The 24917-nt window shown below is 37.1% G+C and overlaps 4 protein-coding genes across 4 annotated transcripts; 3 read left to right on the top strand and 1 right to left on the bottom strand.

The window, feature by feature from the left end:
• Positions 1-11234: 11234 nt before the first annotated feature.
• Positions 11235-12862, top strand: LOC119071074 (fatty acyl-CoA reductase 1-like). Its single transcript, XM_037175712.1, has 3 exons — positions 11235-11622; positions 12062-12680; positions 12749-12862. The coding sequence occupies exons 1-3, from the start codon at positions 11250-11252 to the stop codon at positions 12825-12827; spliced, it is 1071 nt and encodes a 356-aa protein (XP_037031607.1). The 5' UTR covers positions 11235-11249; the 3' UTR covers positions 12828-12862.
• A 1832-nt stretch (positions 12863-14694) lies between these two features.
• Positions 14695-15611, top strand: LOC119071083. Its single transcript, XM_037175722.1, has 2 exons — positions 14695-15257; positions 15311-15611. Exons 1-2 carry the CDS (start codon positions 14773-14775, stop codon positions 15561-15563), a joined length of 738 nt encoding a protein of 245 aa, XP_037031617.1. The 5' UTR covers positions 14695-14772; the 3' UTR covers positions 15564-15611.
• Positions 15612-18732: 3121 nt separating this feature from the next.
• LOC119071062 (cationic amino acid transporter 4) lies at positions 18733-21467 on the top strand. The gene is made up of 6 exons (XM_037175694.1): positions 18733-18878; positions 19014-19162; positions 19230-19349; positions 19424-19447; positions 19513-19891; positions 19968-21467. Exons 2-6 carry the CDS (start codon positions 19021-19023, stop codon positions 21253-21255), a joined length of 1953 nt encoding a protein of 650 aa, XP_037031589.1. The 5' UTR covers positions 18733-18878; positions 19014-19020; the 3' UTR covers positions 21256-21467.
• Positions 21468-22543: 1076 nt separating this feature from the next.
• On the bottom strand, positions 22544-24099 carry LOC119071072 (lipoyl synthase, mitochondrial). Its single transcript, XM_037175709.1, has 4 exons — positions 23946-24099; positions 23526-23861; positions 23200-23414; positions 22544-23127 (listed from the first exon to the last, which is right to left on the bottom strand). The coding sequence occupies exons 1-4, from the start codon at positions 23988-23990 to the stop codon at positions 22623-22625; spliced, it is 1101 nt and encodes a 366-aa protein (XP_037031604.1). The 5' UTR covers positions 23991-24099; the 3' UTR covers positions 22544-22622.
• Positions 24100-24917: the final 818 nt, after the last annotated feature.

Raw genomic sequence — 24917 nt, 5'->3', positions numbered from 1 at the left:
AACACTTTTTTAGTATTAACTCGAGGTAGACGATTTTTTAAAAGTTGAAATGTTGTGCGAATGTGCGCCTCTAAAAGACCTATCATTAGAGTATAGGCACGAGTCGGTGCCACTGTACGTTCGGGAGTAAAAAATGAAAGTATGGTCGATTTTCGCACAGTACTGCTGGCCTGTAACAGAAAGTTTCCGTGAAACCGACTATGGGGTGTTGTAGCTGGACACACTCACTATTATCCCACGTAAACTAATACTCAGAAAAATTGTGTTGCAGGCCAGGAAGTTGCACGAAGTAAAAAGTTGCCCAAATTTAACCAATTTTTTCATAATTTCGAGTTCAACGAACGGCGTTAAGGTCTGATTGTGATCAAAAATTATCCTAAAGTTATGTTATTTGCATTTAGTGATCATATCATGAGTCCAGGAACGAACAATGCCATTAATCTTTGTCTATATTAATGTGAGTGGTTTTTTTCAGTATGTCTGAAAATTTCAATTTTAAACCGCCTCAAAATATGGTATTAACTAGCCGATTCCAAAAATATTTTCTTTTCTTTTTTTAAAATCATTTTAGTGGGCCGGAAAAATCATCAAAGTTTGTATGGGAATATATGGGAAAAAAATTTTCCCACACAAACTTTGATGATTTTTCCGGCCCACTAAAATGATTTTAAAAAAAGAAAAGAAAATATTTTTGGAATCGGCTAGTTAATACCATATTTTGAGGCGGTTTAAAATTGAAATTTTCAGACATACTGAAAAAAACCACTCACATTAATATAGACAAAGATTAATGGCATTGTTCGTTCCTGGACTCATGATATGATCACTAAATGCAAATAACATAACTTTAGGATAATTTTTGATCACAATCAGACCTTAACGCCGTTCGTTGAACTCGAAATTATGAAAAAATTGGTTAAATTTGGGCAACTTTTTACTTCGTGCAACTTCCTGGCCTGCAACACAATTTTTCTGAGTATTAGTTTACGTGGGATAATAGTGAGTGTGTCCAGCTACAACACCCCATAGTCGGTTTCACGGAAACTTTCTGTTGCAGGCCAGCAGTACTGTGCGAAAATCGACCATACTTTCATTTTTTACTCCCGAACGTACAGTGGCACCGACTCGTGCCTATACTCTAATGATAGGTCTTTTAGAGGCGCACATTCGCACAACATTTCAACTTCTAAAAAATCGTCTACCTCGAGTTAATACTAAAAAAGTGTTTTCCCTACCCTATGACATGTGCCTGCATTTTACCAATTTACACCAAAAGTACACAATTAATAAAAAAAAGGAAAAGATACGTATTGTCTAGAATTGAAAGACGAATCTAACGCGCTATGGTTCGCCCGGATCGCCGAACCCAAGTATTGATTTTCCCCAAAATTGGTTCAAGTTTTGGCGATATCACTCTTAAATGGTAGAAACTTGGTTATTACAAAATGGTGTCCAATTATCAAACGAATACGATGCACTTTGCTTGACCGGCTTTGCCGACGACCAGGCAGTTTCAACAAAATCGAAAGAAAGTGCAACACGTTCCATCGATTTGGTTCAAGATCTGTTCCGAAAAATTGGTCTTGAGATCAATCCAAAGAAAAGCCAAGCAATTGTCATCGCAAAAGGTAAACTTGCGGAAGATAAAGAGGGATTCTTTTGAAAAACAGCCTACCGAAATCGGACGCATTTTCTATTGGAATTTTTTATATGTGCCTAGAAAGGACTTCGACCCTAGTGGCCAAAACCACTTTCAAAAAAATTCTTCGAAGTTTGTGTGGCTGGTCAAAGGTGAGCAAAAACCGAAAAATTGCAATTTTCTTACAAAAATTGCTCCAGTTACACGAGCCGTACAGGGTCGTGTGGGGTGTCATTAGAAAGGTAATCACATGTACTATTGAGCCGAATAGGGTCTTGTTGGGTTTAAAATTCATCCACACTGAAATATGTGCAGATAAAGTTTTTAACCGAAGACGTACACTGTTCTTACTGAAATTTCTCGAGGTACACAAAATGTACATGGTCGTGTGGGGTATCATTTGAAAGGTAATTTTATGAGCTTTTGAGCCAAATAGAGTTTTATGTGGTTTGGATACATATGCGATGAAAAAGAAGTGGAAATGTTTAAGTGTCCATATTTCATCATAGATGCATCCAAACCACATTAGTCTCTATTTGGCTCAAAAGCACATAAAATTACCTTTCAAATGATACCCCACACGACCATGTACATTTTGTGTACCTCGAGAAATTTCAGTAAGAACAGTGTACGTCTTCGGTTAAAAACTTTATCTGCACATATTTCAGTGTGGATGAATTTTAAACCCAACAAGACCCTATTCGGCTCAATAGTACATGTGATTACCTTTCTAATGACACCCCACACGACCCTGTACGGCTCGTGTAACTGGAGCAATTTTTGTAAGAAAATTGCAATTTTTCGGTTTTTGCTCACCTTTGACCAGCCACACAAACTTCGAAGAATTTTTTTGAAAGTGGTTTTGGATTCTAGGGTCGAAGTCCGTTCTAGGCGCATATAAAAAATTCCAATAGAAAATGCGTCCGATTTCGGTAGGCTGTTTTTCAAAAGAATCCCTCAAAATTATTTTGTCAGACGGCAGTGAAATCATGAGCATCAAAGCAGACGAAAAAGTTAAATACCTCGGTTGTTCGTTTACCTCAGAATTAATTTTTGACGATTCCACTATGCTATCCAAAAGCTGAACAAAAATTTAAACAATTTGTCTACGTCACCATTGTTAAAGCCAGATCAGAAGTTAAACATCGTCAATCAATACATATTTCCAACATTGATATTCCCATTACAAACGGCTCCAATAAACAAAATTCCATCGTATGTCACGGAGGGTCTTGATGTAATGATTAGACGAACAACAAAAGAAATTATTGGACTTCCGATGCGAACCAATGATAATTTGTTCTATGCACCACGAAGATTGAGAGGCTTGGGACTCTTGAAATCAAGTTGGGAAGTTCATCTCCAACATTTTGCCATTGCAAAGAAATTGTCGAATATTGACGACGGTCTGTTCCACGAAGTATACGATTGCTCAAACGAAATGTCGAATTGCATCACATCGCTTGGTGTCGAAGGTGACTCAACAAAAACGTTACGTCAAGCTCTGCGGCTGAAATGTTATGAAAATTGGTGTAATTTAAAATACCAAGGATCAGGAGTTATCCATTTTCAAACATACACTCCTAGCAACGACTTCATCTATAACAAAAACTCATTATCATCATCAGAATGGGTTGCAGCCATCAAACTGAATTCAAACTATGCCAATTTGAATGGTGTGCCTGGTAATGTCTGTTCTTCCGCCCTCTGTCGCAAATGTGGTAGAGAGATTGAAACTATTGCTCATGTAACCGGAAGTTGCCAGTCAAATACCCAGTTAATCACCGCCCGGCATCACAAGATGAAACATCAGCTTAAGGGTCTTTTGGAAGAAAAAGAATTAAAATGTTTCGAAGAGGTATATGCAATCGATTCCGAAGGACGGTCGAGATTCAGCGACATTGTGGCTTTTGATACAAAGTTGAAGAAAGCGTATATTATCGACCCGACGATCCGTTATGAAGTGAACGATCATGAACAAGATATCAAAATTGTCAACGAAAAACGTTCGATATATGAAGGATGCATTCCATTTTACAAAGAAAAGTACAAAAACACATACAACTACAGTGACCGGACAGTAAAAGGGTTATGGTTCGGAAGTAGAGGAACATTTGGCGAGAGCGTTTTAAAATTTTTCGACCATTTTAGGCTAAACAAATCTAAATTAAAGTCAATGACAGAAGAAATTTTAAGTGCAACAATCCACATCATACATAATCACATTTATAATTAATTTCAAACTAAAATTCTAAATTCAACATATTGTTAGTAATTATAATATCTTTTGATCGATCGATATGCTGTGTAGTAAAGCAACCTAATTTAATTGGGCAGCACATTTATTGTTAAAATAAATTATTCTTCTTCATCTGGTCTATTACTGCATTTGATCGAAGATTTTCATAGATTGATTTCAGAAATCTTTTACTTCATTTGTTTTGAACATGCTTTTTGCTATATATGACCTAATAAGTCAGAGATTGGTGTTTATTATTGCTGTCGTTGTTGATATCAGATGACAGCCGTCTGTAACAGGTTAACATGTTCTTTCCAGAAACTTTTGGAAAGGAGCACCTAAATCGTCGCTTCAGATTGAAATCTCCTTAAAAGTAAGACGAAATTATGTGTGTTCTATTTTGACCTTGTGCGACTGTCGAAACAATGCTTCCTGTCCCAGTCTTCCATGCGAGCCCGATATATGTATTTATAATAATGAAATGTTGATCATTTAAAATTCTATCGAATATAGATTCTATATTTTCTCGTGCGACATCTTCGAGGAAAATGTTTCACTAAAATTTTAAATTATCTGATTGGCAACATTTTTGTTAGTATTTTGAAGCGCCAAAATTAATAAACAAATCCAAACCAAAGTCAAAATATTTAGTGTACACAATTTGTCCATTTATTGTGAAAATGGGGAACTGCATTAAGCGGCAAGAATCTAAAGATCAACATGAGTTAACTGTATGTCGAAATCCGAAGCATGTAAGTACACATTCAGTAAATATTTTGATAATGTCCCTTATAGACTATGCCAAAACGAATTTTTCCTCATTTTTTTTGCATAAAATCAGAGAGATGCTAATATGACGACTGGGTCGTTTCGACGGAATATGTCGAATGACAGTTGGGGTTTTGAGAGAGAATACAACCAATTTTAAAATCTTTGATCTTTAAACTACCCATTCGTCATATTAGCATCTCTCTGCATAAAATAGCTAAAAATTAAAAAAAAAGATACCAACGTCTCGTCTTTTGACGAAAAAAACGTGAAACCGGAAAGATTTTTCACTTTATAAATTCCTGAAATATGTGATTTGCGTTATTTTTCACCCAAATTTCCCATAAGATCTTAAGTTTTCACTAGTTCAGTGAATTTTGTTTTGATGAAATGTCAAATCGCTACAGTAAATTTTTAGTTTCAAATAAGTTTGTCGAAAATTTGTAGTATTTCGCGTAAGAATAAGTGATTTAGTTTCAATTTCGGTCAGAAAATAATTCCGAGTGTGCTCATTCTAGTGTCATAAACATAATTTGAGACAAATTTTCCGAAATAATTTTAAAGTCGAATCAATTCGGTGAAACATTGTGTGTGTTATGATAAAGTATAATTTTTAAAAGTAATTTGGTTTTAATTGTGCAATTTAGTGTTCAATTCCCTGAATTTATGTCCTTAGAAATTCCCTGCAAAACGTTTCGTACTAATTCAGTCGGTAAAATGTGAAGAGAACATACAAAAAAGATGTTGCCATTCAGGTAAACAAAAATTCTGACATGTCTGTTGTGAAGATGGTCGTAAGTGACACAGCAAAACTGAAAATATTTTGACCGTTAAGTTAAAAAACGGCTTTTCGGAAATGCTCTTATTTGAATGTGTGCACGTTTCCGGCAAAATAAAATAGTCATAAAATCACCACTATTAAGGACCTTTAAAATGCCATCATTAGTCAAAGTGGTTTGGCATAGACTATTGAAATTATACTCTCGAAGTTATACTTTCTCAATGAATCATTCGTTGTATACCGTACCGAGCATAATGTCACAAATATGTTGAATTTGTTATTGATTTTCAACTTTGGTGGCGGTTTCACCTAATAAAGTTCAGTCCTAATGTTCAGTCCTAAAGGACTTCTGATAATTACGAGCTAAACGATAAATAAATATTCTTTAACCTAAAGACTAAAAGACTTTAGGTGGGCATACGTCTCGCGACAACACAGGGGAAGGGAAGTTCAATATAGATTGCCTGTTGACTTGAACACTTGTGCACACCTTGGTGTAACAAGTTCATTCTTGTATCAAACGTTATAAATTCCCTCATACGGAAACTATTGCTGACAAGGACTATTGTTACTGTTGCAATAAAAATTGACTCTACCTACATATATACACATTGGTGTACAAACTACTACTCTGTGTCATACCACCACACTGAGGAAAAAAATTACATCTGACACGTATAAAGTGTGGTAAGGTAAGGTAAAGATGATCGTCGCGTCGGCCGCAATCAAATTTGAATCTCTGCGACAGCGGGATGTATTGGCTCCAATGCGGCGACTGTTTCTGATATGGCCGTCACTTCGCAGTCCTCCAATAAATGGTTCGACTCAATGTCGACTAACGCCTTTTTGATGCAATTTCGAATGTCGTAGAATCTCCTCATCATCATGGCCAAACTACTCCATCGAGTCTTTGTGTCGAGAATCAGTTGTTGTTCTTTGTTGAAATCGGCCTTCACGTACCTCTGAAGTTTTTCGTTTTTTTTGGAGAATTTCTAAACGTTTTGACAATCTTCCGAACTTTGTCTATTATCGGCTTAAGGTCCTCTGACAGTTCTGCGGAAGTGTCTTCAAGAGAGTCGTCCACCACAACAATGCCATTAAAGTCTTCAGCGTCGTCATCATTTGCATTGTCAGCGTCATTAGCTGTTTCAACTACATCCTTGGCATCAACATCGATTTCTTCGTCACTGTCCGTCTCCCCATCTTCATTATCCAATTCCATATCCGAGTCCGAATTTGAATCGTCAGATTCAGGTGTTTCATTTGCAGTTGCTGCATCATTTTTCTTTTGTTTCTTGTACAGAACATCAATTACAGCCAGCTGGATACCATGCGCATAACAAAGTTGCTGATAGGCTGGGCCAATTTTCGTGATTTTCGTCATAACAGACGTACCGTCTGTAAATATGCAAATGATGTGTTTCTTCATTGACAAGTCGTATTTTTGCAGTCTCTTTTCGACCAATTCCAAACACTTTTCTGATGTTAATGACTTTCGGATGCGTATCATACCAAGATTCCATATTTCAGAATCCTTCCCGTGAAGAATGAGATTTATATATCTCCTATTCCTTAGTGACGTCCACTCGTCAAACGTCGTACAAAATCTTTCGCCTTTCGCTACCAAACCCTTTATAACCTGCTTCTGATGTTGACGAACTTTTTTAGAGTAATCGATCGTCAACTTTTTGAAGGATTTGGCAGTCTTCGGGATAATGTAGCCCCGAGCTTTCAACGATGCGCGCAGCTCTTCAGATTTTTCGAAAATGTTGAACGTTAAACCGTCTTTCGCCACCAGCGTACTTACAACTTCATCCAATGGCTTTTTGGTTCTCGGCGAAAAGAATCCGTCGATTTTGGACTGGTTTCCAATACCAATATCATTTTCTATAAATTCAAGAGAAAAAAATTCTCTGAGTAATTTGAACAAATTCATCTGAAGTCTCGAAACATAAATCGTTAGGTGGTTGGTCGTGGTCTCGGATATTGATTTTCATTAATCTCACCTCTTTTTGGATTCCTTTCCTCTCGAATCTTTTTCAAATCAATTTTATGAATGGTGCGTAGATGGGTTGTCAATCCAGTTGTCGATCCACCTTCACACATTATAATCTTTTTACAACTAGGCACTTTACATTGGCCTAACTTTTTATCATCACTTCTTAAAAAATAATGCCACACCGATGTTACGTCGTCTTTTTTCTCCGAAACCTCAACGAAATTCGTTTTAAGAATTAAAACGTTCTCTGATTTAATTGGTTCCATTATAACGACTACCAACAATTAGGTTAGTGACAAAATCGTGCTTTATTTATGGTCTTCTTTAATTGTATTGTACGTCACGCAGACACAAATTTTGCATATAGCTAGCGATTTTGATTTTGAAACCAGATATGCTTGAATTTTCGTATCATTTCATGTGAATATTTATCGATTTTGAAAATTTATTTTTTTAGTAAAAACCGATATCGTTAGCTCCGAAACCGGCAATCGGGATCCCGGTATTACCGGTACTACCGAAATCGTTTATACCGAAATCCTTTCCCTAGTGCCCTTGCTTGACATGATTTTTCCATTATATGACTATGTATCTAGCGATTCAAATAAAAGTGAGAAACTACTCATTTGCTAAAATTTAAAGCAAACCACTTTTAAAAAATCCACTACGATGCATAAAATAAAAAGGTCAGTGTAGAGCCCGCTGCCAGCTACGAGCACTGTAAAAGAAAAGCGAGTCACGCAAAGGTGTACTTGAAAGAGATGAAGCCAGGGCTCGTAACTAAAATAAAGGCGGCTTACTGACCATTTTACATTTTGAAGTGGTTTGCTTGATTTTACTTTTGTTTCACGTTTTTGTCTGCGTAATTACTGTCTATCTTACTTTTATGTCATTGCATTACTTCTACTCCCTAGTGAAACGCACACGACTTTAGTCGTTTTACCATCTGATCAAATATCATTTAATTGAAAATATGCCGGTATTAAATTTGTTTTATTGACATACACGATGTTAACGGACAAGCTGAACGAATTTTTTTTCGAGATGTTCGAGTTCGTATACACTGAACAACTAGAAATAGGAAATAGAAATTGGGTGGGCATTGCTCGTAGTTAGAAGAAATTACCTCCATGAAACTTTTTCTACTGAAAAGCAAGTCCGTGTAATTTTGACTCTATTTTTAAGTAGCAGGAGTTCTCATGAAATGTGTGGTAACTCACATAGAGTCGCATGGTAATATTGGTAAGTATTTTGAGATGAGTTTATCACAATAGAATCAAAAAAGGAAAGAAAAATCACTCTGGTCAGTGGTTGCCTAGGGCAAAGCTGTCTAATAGTCATTCTGAAAACTTTAATATTTCTAAAATATACCAAAAAATGCGGTTATATTTTACTACAGCTCAATCGAAAGGTGCTTCGAAAAAAATTGGTTCAGCCTCACCGTGACGAAGTAGTATCAATAACATGTAGTTATATTAAAGAAAATCCACAGTTCTCTCGTGTCTTTACTAAATACAACACCCATTAAAAAATCATTTCAATGACATATTTACGTAACATCATGTCCCTTCACATGGCGAGGTATGTCGGTATTTAAAATCAGAATTTTTTTAATTGATCCTACCCACATTATTACCGTTACCTCTCGATAGAAAATTAGTTTATAAGTTCCACAATTGAATTTCTTTTATCACACTCGATTTGTTTTGAGTCTTGGTTGGCCTAAGTTGCTTAAACAGAAAAATAAACAGATACAATAACAGTGTATGAATATTTCGCATATTTCAATGGTGACATTGAGTGAATGTGAATAGTTTTTAAGGTTTTCTACTTTATACGACTTTATACTTTAATCTAAGTATGCAAATATTTCCATACCTTGTTTTTCTTCATGTGACTGCAAGATTTCCATTAGGGCTGCTAATGGTATTATTGGTATCAAAATACCACTCTATTTGACGTGATAAAACCTCAGGTGCTTTGGTTTTCCCTTTTAGGGAAATGATGTTTCGAAACTGAAGCTCAAACATAATAGATTTTCTTGTGTCGGGGCCGAAAATGAGGGAGTTTTAAGATTTTTCTCGGTTTTTCGGCCCCTACAAACAAAATTTTTTGAGATACACAATAGTTATTTGTGTATCTGTTTTGGACGATTGTTTTTAGGCAATTTCGCTTGTTGTAGCCCGAACGAAGTGAGGGCTACATGCGAAAGTGCCTAAAATCAATCGTCCAAAACAGATACTCAAAAAATTTTTCATGTAAGGGGTCGAAAACCTGAGAAAAATATCGAAACTCCCTCATTTTCGGCCCCGACACATGAAAAAGCGAAACAATCGTCCAAAACAGATACACAATAGTTATTTGTGTATCTGTTTTGGACGTTTGATTTTAGGCAATTTCGCGAGTTGTAGCCCGAACGAAGTGAGGGCTACATGCGAAAGTGCCTAAAATCAAACGTCCAAAACAGATACTCAAAAAAATTTTCATGTAAGGGGTCGAAAACCCGAGAAAAATCTCGAAAATCCCTCATTTTCGGCCCCGACACATGAAAATAACTATTTTATGCAAATTACTGCGAAAGTTTGTATTTTCGGTCCTCAAATGGTGACCGAAAGTAAAAAAATTCAGGCCTTGGGCCGAAAGTAAATGTCACTGTCATCATTTTACTTTCGCCCCGTGGGCTTGCGTATTTGCGGGCCGAAAGTAAATGTCACTGTCATCATTTTACTTTCGGTCCTCATATGTCACGAAAGCACATGTTCACTTGATTGAAAGTACGCATTGAGTTTAGTGTTGTGTTGACGATAACCAAATGTTTTATTAGTAAGTGAATGTGTGTTTAATGCAATTTTATCTGTTAAATCATTTTTATTTTTATACCAAAAAAAATTCAAATCGTGTGATTGCCGCCCTTGCCTGCGGCGCGGGCTGCAAACTTCACACGTTTGATTTTTTTTACTTTCGCCCCTTGTTATGCAAAATACTATTACTTCACCCTGCTAAAACGAAATTTCGTCTCGTTCTGAAAACCTCTCACACACTAAAAAAGACTTTTGGACCAAGGTGCGAAATGTACTATTACATGTCCCTAATGAAAATAAAAAGATGAAAAGTAGAGTTTTTGTGTACGCGGAGGAGCATTCTATCAGTGTCGCGAGGCTTACATTTCACCTGCCTTTTTTCTCTTCCACTGAACCCTAAATTTAATGTCTTCAAGATGTTCTTCGATTTTTGAATATTAAATTTCAACATTTGTACAGTTTGCGTGCTAGTTCCTCTTAAAACATTTCTATATTTTCCCTAAATTGTTTGCTAGATCATTTCGGCCGATTGTTGGATACCGATACTCTAGTACGAAGGGTGATATGCGAGAATTCTATAAGGGCAAAAATATGTTCATCACAGGGAGCACAGGTTTCATGGGAAAAGTGAGATTAGTATTTGTAAATATCATTAGATCGATTCATTAAGAACAGTTTTGATTCTACACAAGGTCTTATTGGAAAAGATATTGGCATCATTTCCGGACGTTGGGCATGTCTACGTCCTGCTTAGGGGAAAGAAAGACCACTCTTTTAGTGATCGTCTTCAACAGTTGTGCAATGAACCAATCTTCACGAAATATAAACGTGTCGACGACAAAAACCTTTCCAAAATCGTTGGCATCGAAGGTCATTTTGGGGATCATGGACTGAACATATCTGAAAAAGATCGAAATACACTCACTGAGCATGTTAATATCATTTTCCATGTTGCAGCTTCTGTGCGCCTTGGGGAGCTCCTAGATATTCCAATGAAATCTATTTTCATCGGCACTAAATCTATGTTGTCACTAGCCAACGACATACGACAGTTGTCTAGTTTTGTCTATGTTTCAACGGCCTATTCGAATTGCAACCTATTGATGCCAGATGAAAAGGTCTACGACTTGAAAATAGATGGCGATAGTATATTGTCACTATACGAACATAATACCAAAGAGGATGTGGACAAAATCGTTCGGGCAAAATATTTCGATGGTCGGCCGAACGCATATTGCTTTACTAAAGCACTTACAGAATACTACATTCAGAAATACTATCGTCATTTGCCAGTTACAATTGTGAGACCATCGGCCGTTGCTGCGGCTCTTTATGAACCTGAACCCGGATATTGTGACAGCCCAGGAGCTCTTAGCTTTGGCATCATTTATCAAGGTATGTAAATCGTTTGCATCCCTACTTTACTATACGTTGCAACGCGTTGGCTGTTTTCGCAAACAGGTTAAGACATTTTAGACGAGGCTGTTACTCTAGACTCTCTTTTTTGACTCCAATCAGCAGGCTGTTAAAAACTATCGCAATTAGGAATTAATGAACTAATCAGCCTACTTTCAAGTTTGAAAGTATTGGGAATTAACGTCCTAGGTACTACTTCCACATTGACCCAAAAAAGGTTTTTACTCTGTGGAACTCCAAGTTATTTGAGATCGTGTCACTCACTAGATAAAGGATCAATCCAGTTCATAAAGTGCAGTTTTTGGTTGCTTTTCTGTTTTTCTCTTGACTAATATTTAAATAACTTACATCTTCACACTTCCCCGTTTAATCCACACTTTAATCAATTAATATTTTTTAATAAAAATATATATAACAGGACTCGGTGTATGTCGGTATTTACCTTTTAAGGAAGCAGCCCTATTAGATATTGTTCCTGTAGATATTGCGATCAACAGCTTGTTGATAGTTGCACGTGAAGTGGGATTACAAGGCACCGTTCCTATTACCAAGGTCTACAATTTGTCGTCTGCATGGCATTGGCCACTTACACACAAACAGGCCACCGATTGTAATCTGAAAGCATTTATACGATCACCACCCGCCACAGCCCTACGACCTTTCTCACATAGAACGACGGAAATTTCTCAATTCGAAGGGAAGCTGATCAATTACTTTTCCGAAATGCTCTTTGCTATTATAGCGGATACGATAGGGGCCATTCGTGGCAGGGACAGTCGAGTGGTGAGACTAACTCGATTTACTCAGTCGATTAGGGAGCAGCAAACTGTTTTCTATAAAAAATCGTGGGTTTTCCCCAGGAAAAATATGGATGATGCAGTTGCTCGCTTATCGGAAACAGATCGAGAATTATTTCCAGCGATTCCGATTGTCAAAAATAATGACGAATACTTTTACCGCTATTGGATGTCATTGCGTGAAATGGTGATTGGAGAAAAGCCAGATAACATCGATGAAGCACACAGGCAACAGAAAAGGTAACATCGTGATGTACGCCATTCGAGGCATTGACTGAAATTATTTACAGTATACGTAAACCTTCCAGACTTGCACTTCGATTGGCAGCTCTACCCTTTGTTACGGCTACAACATTTGTAATGATCGTTGGCCTGTATTATTTTTAAGATGTTTTGTAACTTGCAGTGTGTTTTACGCAAGGTTTTCGTTTGTCAATAAATTATTTGAAGAAAAAACCCAACTGGGGCTATACTACCGGAAATCTTAGACTGGTATTTCGTACGATTAAATGTGCCCCAACATCCGTTTGTATGAGATGCACATTTCGCGTAGCATGTTACTCTAATACATGTAGGCGTACGCTTCCGACAGTTCAATTTGCCCACCTAATTAAGAGAACAAACAACTTATACCAAATCTGCCACTTCTTTTGTTAAAAGTAGCGTGTGAAATTTTTTTAAATTATGGATTCATCATCTATAACCATAGGCAAGTGCTTTGCTCTAACCGTCTGCCTCGAATTCCACATATTACAAATAGCATAGCGTTACTGTAAGCCTCCAGAACTTCGTACGGGGCTAACAAATATAATGTCGATAATTTTGAACGTATCCCATGCCTTTATGGTAGCCAGTCCAGTCACAACCTGATTGAAATAATAGTCCACGGTTTATTATTGGGAATTTCAGTTCTCAAAATTCTAAAAATTCTTAAAAAATTCTAAAATTTCTGAAAATTCTTAAAAATTCTTAAAACATTCTTAAAATTCTTAAAAATTCTTAAAAAATTCTTAAAAAATTCCTAAAAAATTCTTTAAAAAAATTCAAAAATATTTTGCATTTAATATGAAAGTCAGGGTTTTATGAGAGAAAATAACGTTAATTGGCATAAAACGTTAAATACAGAAAACGTCCGTACACTTGCTTCCGCGATAACTCAAGTAATTCCTTACCGATTTTCAAAATTTTGGTTTTAATCGATGGAGAATGAAAATCATGACGTTAAGTTCGTAGATGGGCAATATTGAGGTAGTGAGATGGGAGTAATTCTATACACAACTTTTTTCTTTTTATTGCCACGATTTTTTTTTGGTTGGTTGAGTAGTCATTATGCTCTAGAAATTGAGTTTACTTAAAATACACATAAAATCACTGAAAGACGAAATTTAATTGTATGATTCGAATTGCTGTCCATATTGTAGTCTGTGGTTTGGAGGTACATGGGTCTTATAAAACTTCATTCGGTCGTAGTTCAGAAAAGTGAGTTTTGAAAGTAAGTTTAAGCATGGATTTACATGACATTAAATATTTTCTGGTGGTTCCGACCAGTGGGTAGTGAAGTTCGAAGATTGGATTTTTATTGGACTAGTAATCTGGATTCTAAGACAATTTTTGCGTGAAATTATATTCTTAAAAGAATTTTTCACATGCTTATAAACTTATGAAAGGGAGCATTTGAACGAATGTAAATATTGCGACCAGAGCGACAATGATGTGGCAAATATACCATTATTGTATCGCTTTTTCATCTGAATATAATTTTGTGTTCTTAAAAACACAAGCTTATTCAAAAATGGTAAGAAAACTGGGACTGCAATTATTGGAGAACTTAGTCAGACAAGCGAGGTGGGGCCTAGTTTCAAACTCAAAATAAATTTCTTCACATTAATTAATGGTTTTTTGTCGCTTTGACAATCAGAGGCGACTTCATCAGTCGAAATCGTATCAGACACAACTTCATGCGATAAAATTGAATTTTGAATTGTTCGATTTTATAATCTAATTGAAATATAAAAATCGACTTAGATACGTAAATTTGCATGAACTTATCTTTTTACAGCAAAAATCAACCAAATTCTTAAAAAATTCCTAAAAATTCTTAAAAATTCTCAAAAATTCCTAAAATTCTCAAAAATTCTTAAAAATTCTTAAAAAATTCTTAAAAAATTTCCAATAATAAGCCCTGCTTCGTACGTAGCTGAAAATGGAAAAGAAAGCACTCACTTTAACGTAAGTTTTCCATTTGTTTCCGCTCTACGCATATCGATTAAACAAACGTAGTAAACAGTAGAAATACCACTTATACATTCGATAATTTCAACAAGAAACCATTATGTTAGCATCTAAAATTGAAAATAAAGTGAAACACAACTTCATCGATTACAAGCAACCAGTCAATGCAATTGAGAATGACTTTCGGACTGCCTCATACCTTGGTCATCGATATTTTAAACAAAATGATTTCACAATACCACCCAGTCAATCAATCATCTCACCGAGATACGTATTCCATCAAAAAGAAATGCGCTATGATTATGCTAGCGAACACGCCTCCCAATACACTCCGAAATACAACTTTAGTACAACAAACAAAGCCCGAGTAAATATGAATTGCTCAAGGCCGACATTCGCGAAATCAATGGAACGTCGCATTTTCGCCAGTCCACCGAAATCTATTCGTAATGGCTCTACACAAGCGAGAGACTATGCACACAGAACTCGAACAAATAGTGACTACGTGATTCTGAACCCGATGTGCGGAGAGCTATCTAAATATTCTGGTGTTAGTGTTGACCGTGTTGACGAAGGATGCTATAAGTATGATAGATATGAAGCCTGAGACTCCTTAGCAATAAACATATACTTTTTAGGTACGACTCGACCAATATGAGCGATTATAAAGCACCACACGGTGATCATGTACCACCTGGTTGCAACAAGGATACCGTGACGGTGTGGAATTATAATGAGTCGTTCAAATGTAGACCATCAAAATCCAACCAGAAAATAGTCGGCAACAGACCAATGTTCCTCAAACACAACGGAATGAAATCGGAGAAGCAGAGTGCTTATGTTGTTCCGGTACCGAAGAGACTCAATTGCGGTGACCAACTTCGGTGTTAACAAAATTTTAGATGTTTTCATTGAGTAGATAAATTCAGTGATTTGTATACGGAGCTTTTTGGGTAGTTATTTAATCAAAGACAGAGCGGTTTCTGTGTAGTCCATTAGTCCATATAAGAAAATGGGACCGTGCGCCTAAAGTTCTTTGAGATTTTTCTTTGTTTCATGTTGTTTGCCATAAAAAAGCGAAAACAAAAGCGTTTCTTGGAAAATGGGAAATTGTTTTTTTTTTTCAGCCGGAGAAACCCTTTATATGGAAACCTTTAGTCGAAAATACAATAACTTTTTGAAAAATTTCTGTTTTTTTTTCTTATGAACTGATGAACCTTAAACATCGATAGAATTCAGAAGGGAACCAGACAAATTCGTCTGAATTCCATGCAGTTGTATAGTTCTAGGATAGGGAAGACAGAGAACCTTGAAGACGTCGCTTATTTTAAGGAACTTACCGAAATTACACACGTATCTGCATAGTATTGATTAACAAAAATATGTTTTATGTTTGCCCCAATTCTACCTGTTACCGAGAGACGAAGGCACGGAAAAAATATCAGAAGCACTTGCAGGAAATATACAAAGAAAAGATCGTAAATTGGACGCTAGAACTGTAATTAACCGTCCACAGACAGCTTCTCTTGATGTAAGCATCTTAAGTGATTGGAGAAAAATCTTTTACTTCATCAGTTTCAACCTAAATTTTACTAATTTTGAAAAGTCTTCGAAAGCCAACATACAAAACTTGGTAACTCGCATAATCCCCCAGTCGAATAACATCCAGACGTCCATAAAAATCGAATTCAATATCTTCCACGTCTTATTAATATCCATTTGATTATTGTCCATTTGAATAACGTCCAGTCCAATAACATCCTCCGTCCATTTTCGTCCTTTCAAATAACATTCAATGTCCAACAAAATCCATCTCAAAAACTTTAGCTCTAATATCATTCAGTACAATAACATCCACTGTCTATTATTATCCGGTTTAAGAAAATCCACTCCAAAATCATCCAGTCCAATAACATCCTACGTCCATTAATATCCACTTCAAAAATATCCATTCCAATATCTTACATCCTAATATTACCCAGTTTAATTTAGTCAATTTCATATAAATCCCACCTTCCAACAACATCCGCTCCAATAAAATCCTATCTAATATGTGCTAGTACAACAAAATTCTTTGTCCAATGTAATATCGTTCAATTCAATATTTTCCGATTCAAAAACTTCCATTCCAATATTGACCAGTCCAACAATATCCACTATAACAGGGTAGTGTCTAAAATATAATTTTTTGTGGGGGTTGATGCTATTTGCTCCCGGTTACTAATGTAACATAAGGTCGTTTTGTCCAATCCTCTGGAATTCATCCTTTTACGAAATGTAATGTAAAGGAGTTTTTGAACATGTAAGACCCTGATTTTCAGAAAACGATGTTATAGTTAACTGAAATTATATTATTGTTTTCGCAACCATAATACCGTCGTCAAAAACCATCATTTCCGTGCAAGTCCCTTTACTAAAAAAAATTTAAAAAAAAAGTTTTTTTTCTTGTCTGCGGCACCATATATATACCAGAGCCTATTTAGCCTAAATTTCGCTAATACTATACTATACTAAAAAGTTGGCGTATGTACGAGTTCAAAATGTTTTCTTCTACGTCAGTGGAGGAGCCACTAGAAAATTCCTGTGCCACCGCCTTCATGCGGTCACCTCTGAAGTGTCGTAAACTGCTTTTCAAAACCTTGCAAATACTTGCATGTATTTCAGTACTCATAACGAAATGAAAAATCCTTGACTTTCTTAGTTAGTTAGTTCCAGTTAGACTAAAAGCTTAGCGTATCAACCAATTATTTTTAAATTTAAGAGATAGATTCTACCATGCGTGTAACTGTGAAGATGTATAAAAATAATTTTGATAGCAAAGAATGGATATTGGAAATCGATTTTTTTTAAGTCATAAGAATTGAACTTCCAAATTCATCTATATCATAAAAGTCGACAGTGGCAGATATTTCTTATTTAATTTTCTTAATATTTGTCAAGGTTCGACCCAGATTTATTCGGTTACATTTTTAGTTGTTCAATTTTTTGTGTTCAAGCTCAAAATGCGTGACCTAAAAGTTTTAGGCTGAAACCTGAAACTATATCAGATGCTTCGGAAGTATATTAAGGTACTTGCGTCACATTTCTCTATATGGTTTTTGACTGCTAATGTCGCCACAGAATCAATATTATCGTTCAGTATCCCTAATATTATCGTAACCGTTCTCGGAGATTTTATCACGCATCAATAACTCCTCTATAATCATGTAGGCAATGCCTACTAGGCATGAACAGATCTCTGTTCCAAAATGCAGACCTTCGTTGCTTCCAACAATTCCATCACTCCGAATAGTCCACTGTATTCCTAGTTTAAGAAATTTTCAAACTAATCGTCATCACAGTGATATGAAACAGTGTTAAATTCAAGGTAGATTGTACGATATTGGAATGGATATTATTGAAGTGGATATTAATGGACGTGGGATGTTATTGGACTGGACGATTTTGGAGTGGATTTTCTTAAGCCGGATATTAATAGACAGTGGATGTTATTGTATTGAATGATATTAGAGCTAAAGTTTTTGAGATGGATTTTGTTGGACATTGAATGTTATTTGAACGGAGGAAAATGGACGGAGGATGTTATTGGATTGGACGTTATTCAAATGGGCAATAGTCAAGTGGATATTAATGGATAGTCATTCATATTCAACGAGATGAAATTGAAATGGATATTATTGTAGTAGATTTTACTGGACAGTGGATAATATTATACTCAGCAATATTCCGATAGTCGCTTTTAAACTGGGCTATAATGAACTGGTAATTTTTCGAATGGATGTTATTGGACAGTAGATACTGTTGGAATGAATAAACTTCTAATGGATGACGTTGGACTGGATGTTAATGGACGCCTCTGGATATTATTAGACTGGGGGATTATTCATGTCATCACAAAACTTAGTCGAACTTTCGAAGCTCCAAATCATGATGTAGCAAGCAACAAGTAGTGATGTTAGCTCTTCACTATGTATAGCTTTGCATTGTGTTTATGCTCTCTACCTTTTTCGGGTGAACCAATGCAAAGGTGTAGCAAATTGTATGCGCATGTTTTCCGACCATATGTTTTTCACTTGCATCGAAATGATTTTCATGTGACATTATCACAGTCAATGGTAGTGAAAGGACGAAAAAGGCAGCAGAATAAATTTTTTGTTTATTGCTGAAACTTTGTTTTCCATTCCCAAAGCACAAAACAACAACGGGGTAAGTCGAGTAACTGTACATACTATACCCGAATAGACGAACAAGTCATACTCTCATTGGAATCGTTTTTCCGATGCCATATGTTATTGTGACAAAGATGTGAGAACACAATCGTTTTTGACCAAAAATTTACAGACAAATCATGCCCAGCACAAGGAGAGTTATTCTCGGTCATGTGATGTCGGGTGTATGCACAAAAATGAACCGAACGAAGAAACTTCCAAGCGATATTATGCAAACGCCACTAAATCGATGCCTGAGCACATTCGACATAACTTTACTAGGTCAGACATCAGTTTAATCTGACGGTGAATGTAGAATCAACATTTTAGGATGTTCCCTACTTTTCAGGAATCGGTAACATGGTTGGAGCCGGCGTTTATGTTTTAACAGGAATTGTAGCTAAAGATATAGCGGGACCAGGAATTGTGCTCTCATTCATAATCGCTGCCATGGTGTCAATGCTAGCTGGTATACATACACTTGACTCGTACAGCAAAGTCACTCTTAATATTCATGAAAAATCAATTTCTCTTTCGTTTTAGCTCTATGCTATGCTGAATTCGGATGTACTTACCCTCATTTACCATATTGATATGTCGACCAAGTTAAATTGAATTTTCAAAATTTTTAGGTCGCGTTCCGAGGGCAGGATCTGCATACATTTACACCTACGTTTCGATTGGTGAATTTTGGGCTTTCATAATTGGATGGAACATCATTCTTGAGCATATGTTGGGTGCAGCTAGTGTAGCAAGGGCGTGGAGTGGTTACGTGGACTCAATGATGGATGGCTTTATAGCGAATGTAACAATGAGTGTTACCGGAGAGATGCATGAGCAACTGTTGTCGAAGTATCCGGATTTTTTGGCATTTTTCGTTTGTCTTGCATACACGCTGGCATTGAGTACAGGAGTAAAAACAACGGCAATTTTGAACGGAATCCTAACAACGGTCAATATTGGAGTCGTTCTTATGGTGATTTCAATAGGATTGTGGCATGCAAATCCAAGGTAAAAGTTGATTTAGTCGCCATTACATGTCGGAATCAAAATCACTTGAGCTTTCGTTTCTTACAAAATACCCCAGGAATTGGTCAGCATCAGAGGGAGGATTTTTACCGTACGGATTTGTTGGCGTAATATCAGGAGCTGCATCTTGTTTTTACGCCTTTGTTGGATTTGATTCGATTGCAACATCTTCCGAGGAAATTCTTCCATCGACTTCAATACCATTAGCGACCATCCTGTCGTTATGTATTGTGACCATCATCTATGTTTTGGTCAGCGCAGCATTAACGCTAATGGTTCCGTACACTCAAATCAATCCAATTGCATCACTTCCGTCAGCTTTCGGTTCTATAGACATTCCATGGGCAAAATACGCCATATCAATCGGAGCTCTTTGTGGTATGTCCACCACTTTACTCGGCTCGTTGTTTTCCCTTCCCAGATGCATGTACGCTATGGCATCCGATGGATTATTGTTTTCATGCTTCGAAAAAATTAATGCCCGGACGCAGGTGCCGATACTCAATCTCATAGTGTCAGGATTTTGTTCTGCACTGTTGGCACTAATTTTCGATTTGGAAAAACTGGTTGAGTTCATGTCAATTGGCACTCTCTTGGCTTACACAATTGTTAGTGCGAGTGTTATCATTCTTCGTTATCGTCCGCCGAGTGTTGAAGAAACTATAACCTACGCACCAGATGATACGCCAGACGAAGATGATTCATCTCAATCGAGCATTGCATCGGTGTCGGCTACCAGTGAAATGATAGAAATTGCTCTAGCCGGCAAACTTAGACCGCAATATCGTTGGTTGCATCCACTTGTTGGCCGATGTGATCCGGGATCGGCGGTATCAGTTGCAGTATTTCTGTACGTAGTAACGAGTGCTGCTGTCTGTTTGCAATTCGAAGTGTATTGGGCGCATTTGTATAAGGGAGACTGGCTTAGTTTGATCACGTACGGAGTATTGGTATTTTTCATGGTCGCATGCCTGGTCGTAATAACGGCTCACCATCAGAACTGCAGAACTTCTGAGCTACAGTTTAAAGTACCGTTCGTACCGTTGATTCCGGCTCTAAGCATTCTATTCAACATTGAATTGATGGTGCATTTAAGTGTGTTGACTTGGTTGCGATTGTTGGTTTGGTTGATCATCGGAATGCTGGTGTATTTCTTCTATGGCATTCATCACAGCAAAGAGGGTACACTTGGCACGTCATATTCTATGTTGTTGACGACAAATGACACAAACAAAAGTTATTGGAGTGCAACGGCTAAGACAACCATAAATCGTATGATGGAAAAAGTTATGAGAAAGTCTGATGATAAAACTGCCATTGTCGATGCTGACGACGATGAAACTTAAGAACTGCCTGCACCCGAACAAAAAAATGATTTCGAGCACACATCTCCACATACAAATGGAGGAACTTATGTTTGATGTACAAATCTATCAATCGTTTTATTTTCTTGGTAAGAGATGCCTGCAAAGTATTGCCGTTACTATATTGACTGTTGTAGAGACCAAAAATTGTTTATTCTACATTCCCATTTAAATAAAATATTTATTGAATTTAAAGGAATTTGGAGGGGTTTCCTTTGCTTTTCCTGTGAGAACATTGGCGGATACGGAGAATGAGAGCGTCCTCGAGAGAGTCCTTGATGACGAAATTGTGGTGATTTTTCTAGGTGGTCCATATTTTCTTGGGTCTTTACTTACTCAATTTTTGCTTCATGCGTGGACAGTTTACGACTTTGCTAAAATGGACAATTTCCTCGTACGATGGAAAATCAACTTAAATGATTTAAAGCGCTCACCGACGTCAATTTCTAAGTCTGCCCTGTGAAAAGGTGGGTCACACACGTCAGCCAATAACTTAGAATGTTTCTTGCAGGACTGATGGTTGAAAATTACTGCCCTATTGATCAATCAAGCAGTAGAGTTCACTTATTAGTCCATAGGACATTAATATCGAAATGGAACATATTCCATTAGCGAATTATAATAAAAATGAAATTTTTTGCTTCATTCAGAAAATGGGCTGACGACAGTGATTCTTTTAAAGTATCAAAAACTCCTATTGACATCGTTAGGCGAAGAAAACGAAGTTCTCATTTCTCTTATAATTCGCTAATCAGACAGCGCATTTAGATTTTAGATATTAGTATATACTCGTGTGCAAAAGTACTAGCAAAGTCGATGAAGGTAAGGTTCATACACGAATCCTGCTGCAAAGTGAGCCAAATATTAGTGGTGGGAACGATTACCGGACACTGTCGGGTGAACCGGCACTTGACTCCTAGATGTTCTTGTTACTCAATTAAGACGTAAGCTTTTGGTAGACTATGTAGTAAGACCCTCCGAGATTGACACTTTGGGACTGTCACTCTGACCGAAGTAATGCCCGCGAAGTTAACAAAGGACAATCAAGGTTTCAAGATCACGTTTGTGATCGTCCGACCCTGATAAATCTAATCTAGCTTTTTTCAACACTGATTCCTCAAATACGTCAAGAATTTCAATATCAATCTAAAGCAGGTCCTTCTTAAATGAATCAAAAAATTCTTCAAGAAAAATCGGCGAACTCGACGTTTTAGTGGATTGCTTCCCAAGCATATCAGACTCTTAAATAAATGAAATGGAAACACTAACGGTTGTGGTTTTATCTCAACATTGATATTCTCATAAATAAATTCATTTTAACAACAGATCTACGGAACGTACAGTTAAACTTATCGTTCGTTTCTACTCTTCAGTATGCTAGTTATGAAGAACTCACCTGCCTTGTACGAACTACGCACCAACGGCCCACTTGCCGTATAAAGAAAACCTAACTCTTGCCCACGATTCTCCCAATGTTTGAACTTTTCCGGTGTCACATATTCAATGACTTTCAGATGCCTTTTCGTTGGCTGCATATATTGACCTAATGTCAGACAATCCACTCCAACCGATCGAAGATCCTGCAGAGTTTGTTCGACTTCGGCGTCCGTTTCACCGAGCCCCAACATTATTGACGATTTTGTGACCAATTTCGGATTGATGTTCTTCGCCTCTTTCAGCACCGCCAATGTTTGCCGATAATTGGCTCGTCGATCTCGCACGAACGGAGTTAGTTTTTCCACAGTTTCAATATTATGAGCGTACACATCCAATCCGGATGTGGCGATCGTTTTAACACACTCGATGTCACCACGGAAATCTGGCGCTAGGCATTCGACAAAAATCTTTGGATTCCTGTAAGGGCGGAGGGAAAGTTAAGTAAACGCAATCAGGGTCAAGAGATAAGAAAACCACAAGGCGACTCACTTCAATTTAATTTCCCTGATGCACTCAGCAATGTGTTTAGACCCACCATCCGGTAAATCATCTCGGTCAACTGACGTGAGTACAATGTAATCGAGTCCCCATGACGCAATAGCTGTCGCTGTATGTTTTGGTTCGTTTGCATCAAGTGGTGGTGGATTACGGGCTGTTTTTACCGAACAAAAACGACATCCTCGTGTACATGTATCTCCCATAAGCTGAAATGAATTGAGTTTGGATGACGAGCAGTTACATCACTATTGCGTGTCGCCACTTTTGCGATGATCTTCATCGACCTTTCTGATAACAAAATCATCGTTTTTACGTACCATTATCGTTGCTGTCTGTGTACCATGCTCTCCACCTCCCCAGCATTCACCGATATTCGGACAACGTGCCTCCTCGCAGACTGTGGCCAATTTCAGGTCCCTGAGCTGCTTTTTAATTTTCGAAAAATTTTCTCCGATCGGAATTTCTGTTTTCAACCATGGCGGTAGTCGAAGTCGCTCGTTTTCGCCTTTTTCCCGTTTCAATTTGCCATCATAGTCTTTCCATTCATCGTTTGAAGTATCCGGATTTTGAACAAAATCTTGGAAATTTGGACCACTCGATAATCGTTCGCGAATGTCGTCTAAACTTTTACTGCGTGAATGCTGCAAACGACACTGAAAAACAACAATTTACGAGATTTGAATGGCGATATAAGGTCAAAGGTACAGCACAATGCACAAAACTGTATCTTCACATACATTCAATCTGTAGATTCCACATCTGTGAATTCCATTTCGTAACATTCTTTAGAAATGAAAGGAAAAATCGTTTTCCTCAATTTATTTATCAAAACACTGCGAACTTGGAGATAAAATTAAGTTTTTGACACATGACACAATGTCCAGGGTTGAGTGAAAGTTTCTAACTTGACATTCGCTCTTTTGGTTGAATGTGGTTCTATCGGATATATTGAGCTACAAATGAGCGCAACAAATTTTTCAAATTTCTTGATTGCTCTAAAATATTCCATTTAGAAAAGGGCTAGTGTTGGTCATTTCTTATGGTGTATTGGTAGCAACGACAAAAATAACCAGTGATTTCTGGTTCATGTGTAAATTTATAGCAAACGAATTTATAGTGTTCACCCGAGTAAAAAAAAAAGTGAAAGTGAGACCCCTTTTGAGACCGTTTTTTTTGTATGGAGGTGAGATGTCTCTTTTCGACCGTTTGAGACTGGTTTCTTCTCATATACTGATGAATTGATGATGATGATGATTGCGAAACCGATGAGAAGTCTCGTTTTAAATCATTTAATAGACTGTATGAGACGGAGCGAGTGGTCTCTTTTTACATAGTTTACGAGACCAACTGAGTGGTCTCTTCTTCTGTATTTTGCGAGAACGACCGAGTGGTCTCTTCTTCTGTATTTTACAAGACCGACTGAGTGGTCGCATCTTCTGTATTTTACGAGACTGACCGAGTGGTCTCTTTTTTAAATAATTTGCGAGACCGACTGAGTGGTCTCTTCTTCTGTATTTTGCGAGACCGACTGAGTGGTCTCTTCTTCTGTATTTGCGAGACTGACCGAGTGGTCTCTTTTTTAAATAGTTTGCGAGACCGACTGAGTGGTCTCTTCTTCTGTATTTTGCGAGACCGACCGAGTGGTCTCTCTTCTGTATTTTACGAGACTGACCGAGTGGTCTCTTTTTTAAATAATTTGCGAGACCGAC

The sequence above is a fragment of the Bradysia coprophila genome (assembly GCF_014529535.1).
Source record: "Bradysia coprophila strain Holo2 chromosome IV unlocalized genomic scaffold, BU_Bcop_v1 contig_106, whole genome shotgun sequence".
Classification (NCBI taxonomy): Eukaryota; Metazoa; Arthropoda; class Insecta; order Diptera; family Sciaridae; genus Bradysia; species Bradysia coprophila.
Note: the sequence above shows the minus strand (reverse complement) of the source record. Positions and strands in the feature narration are given on the sequence as shown.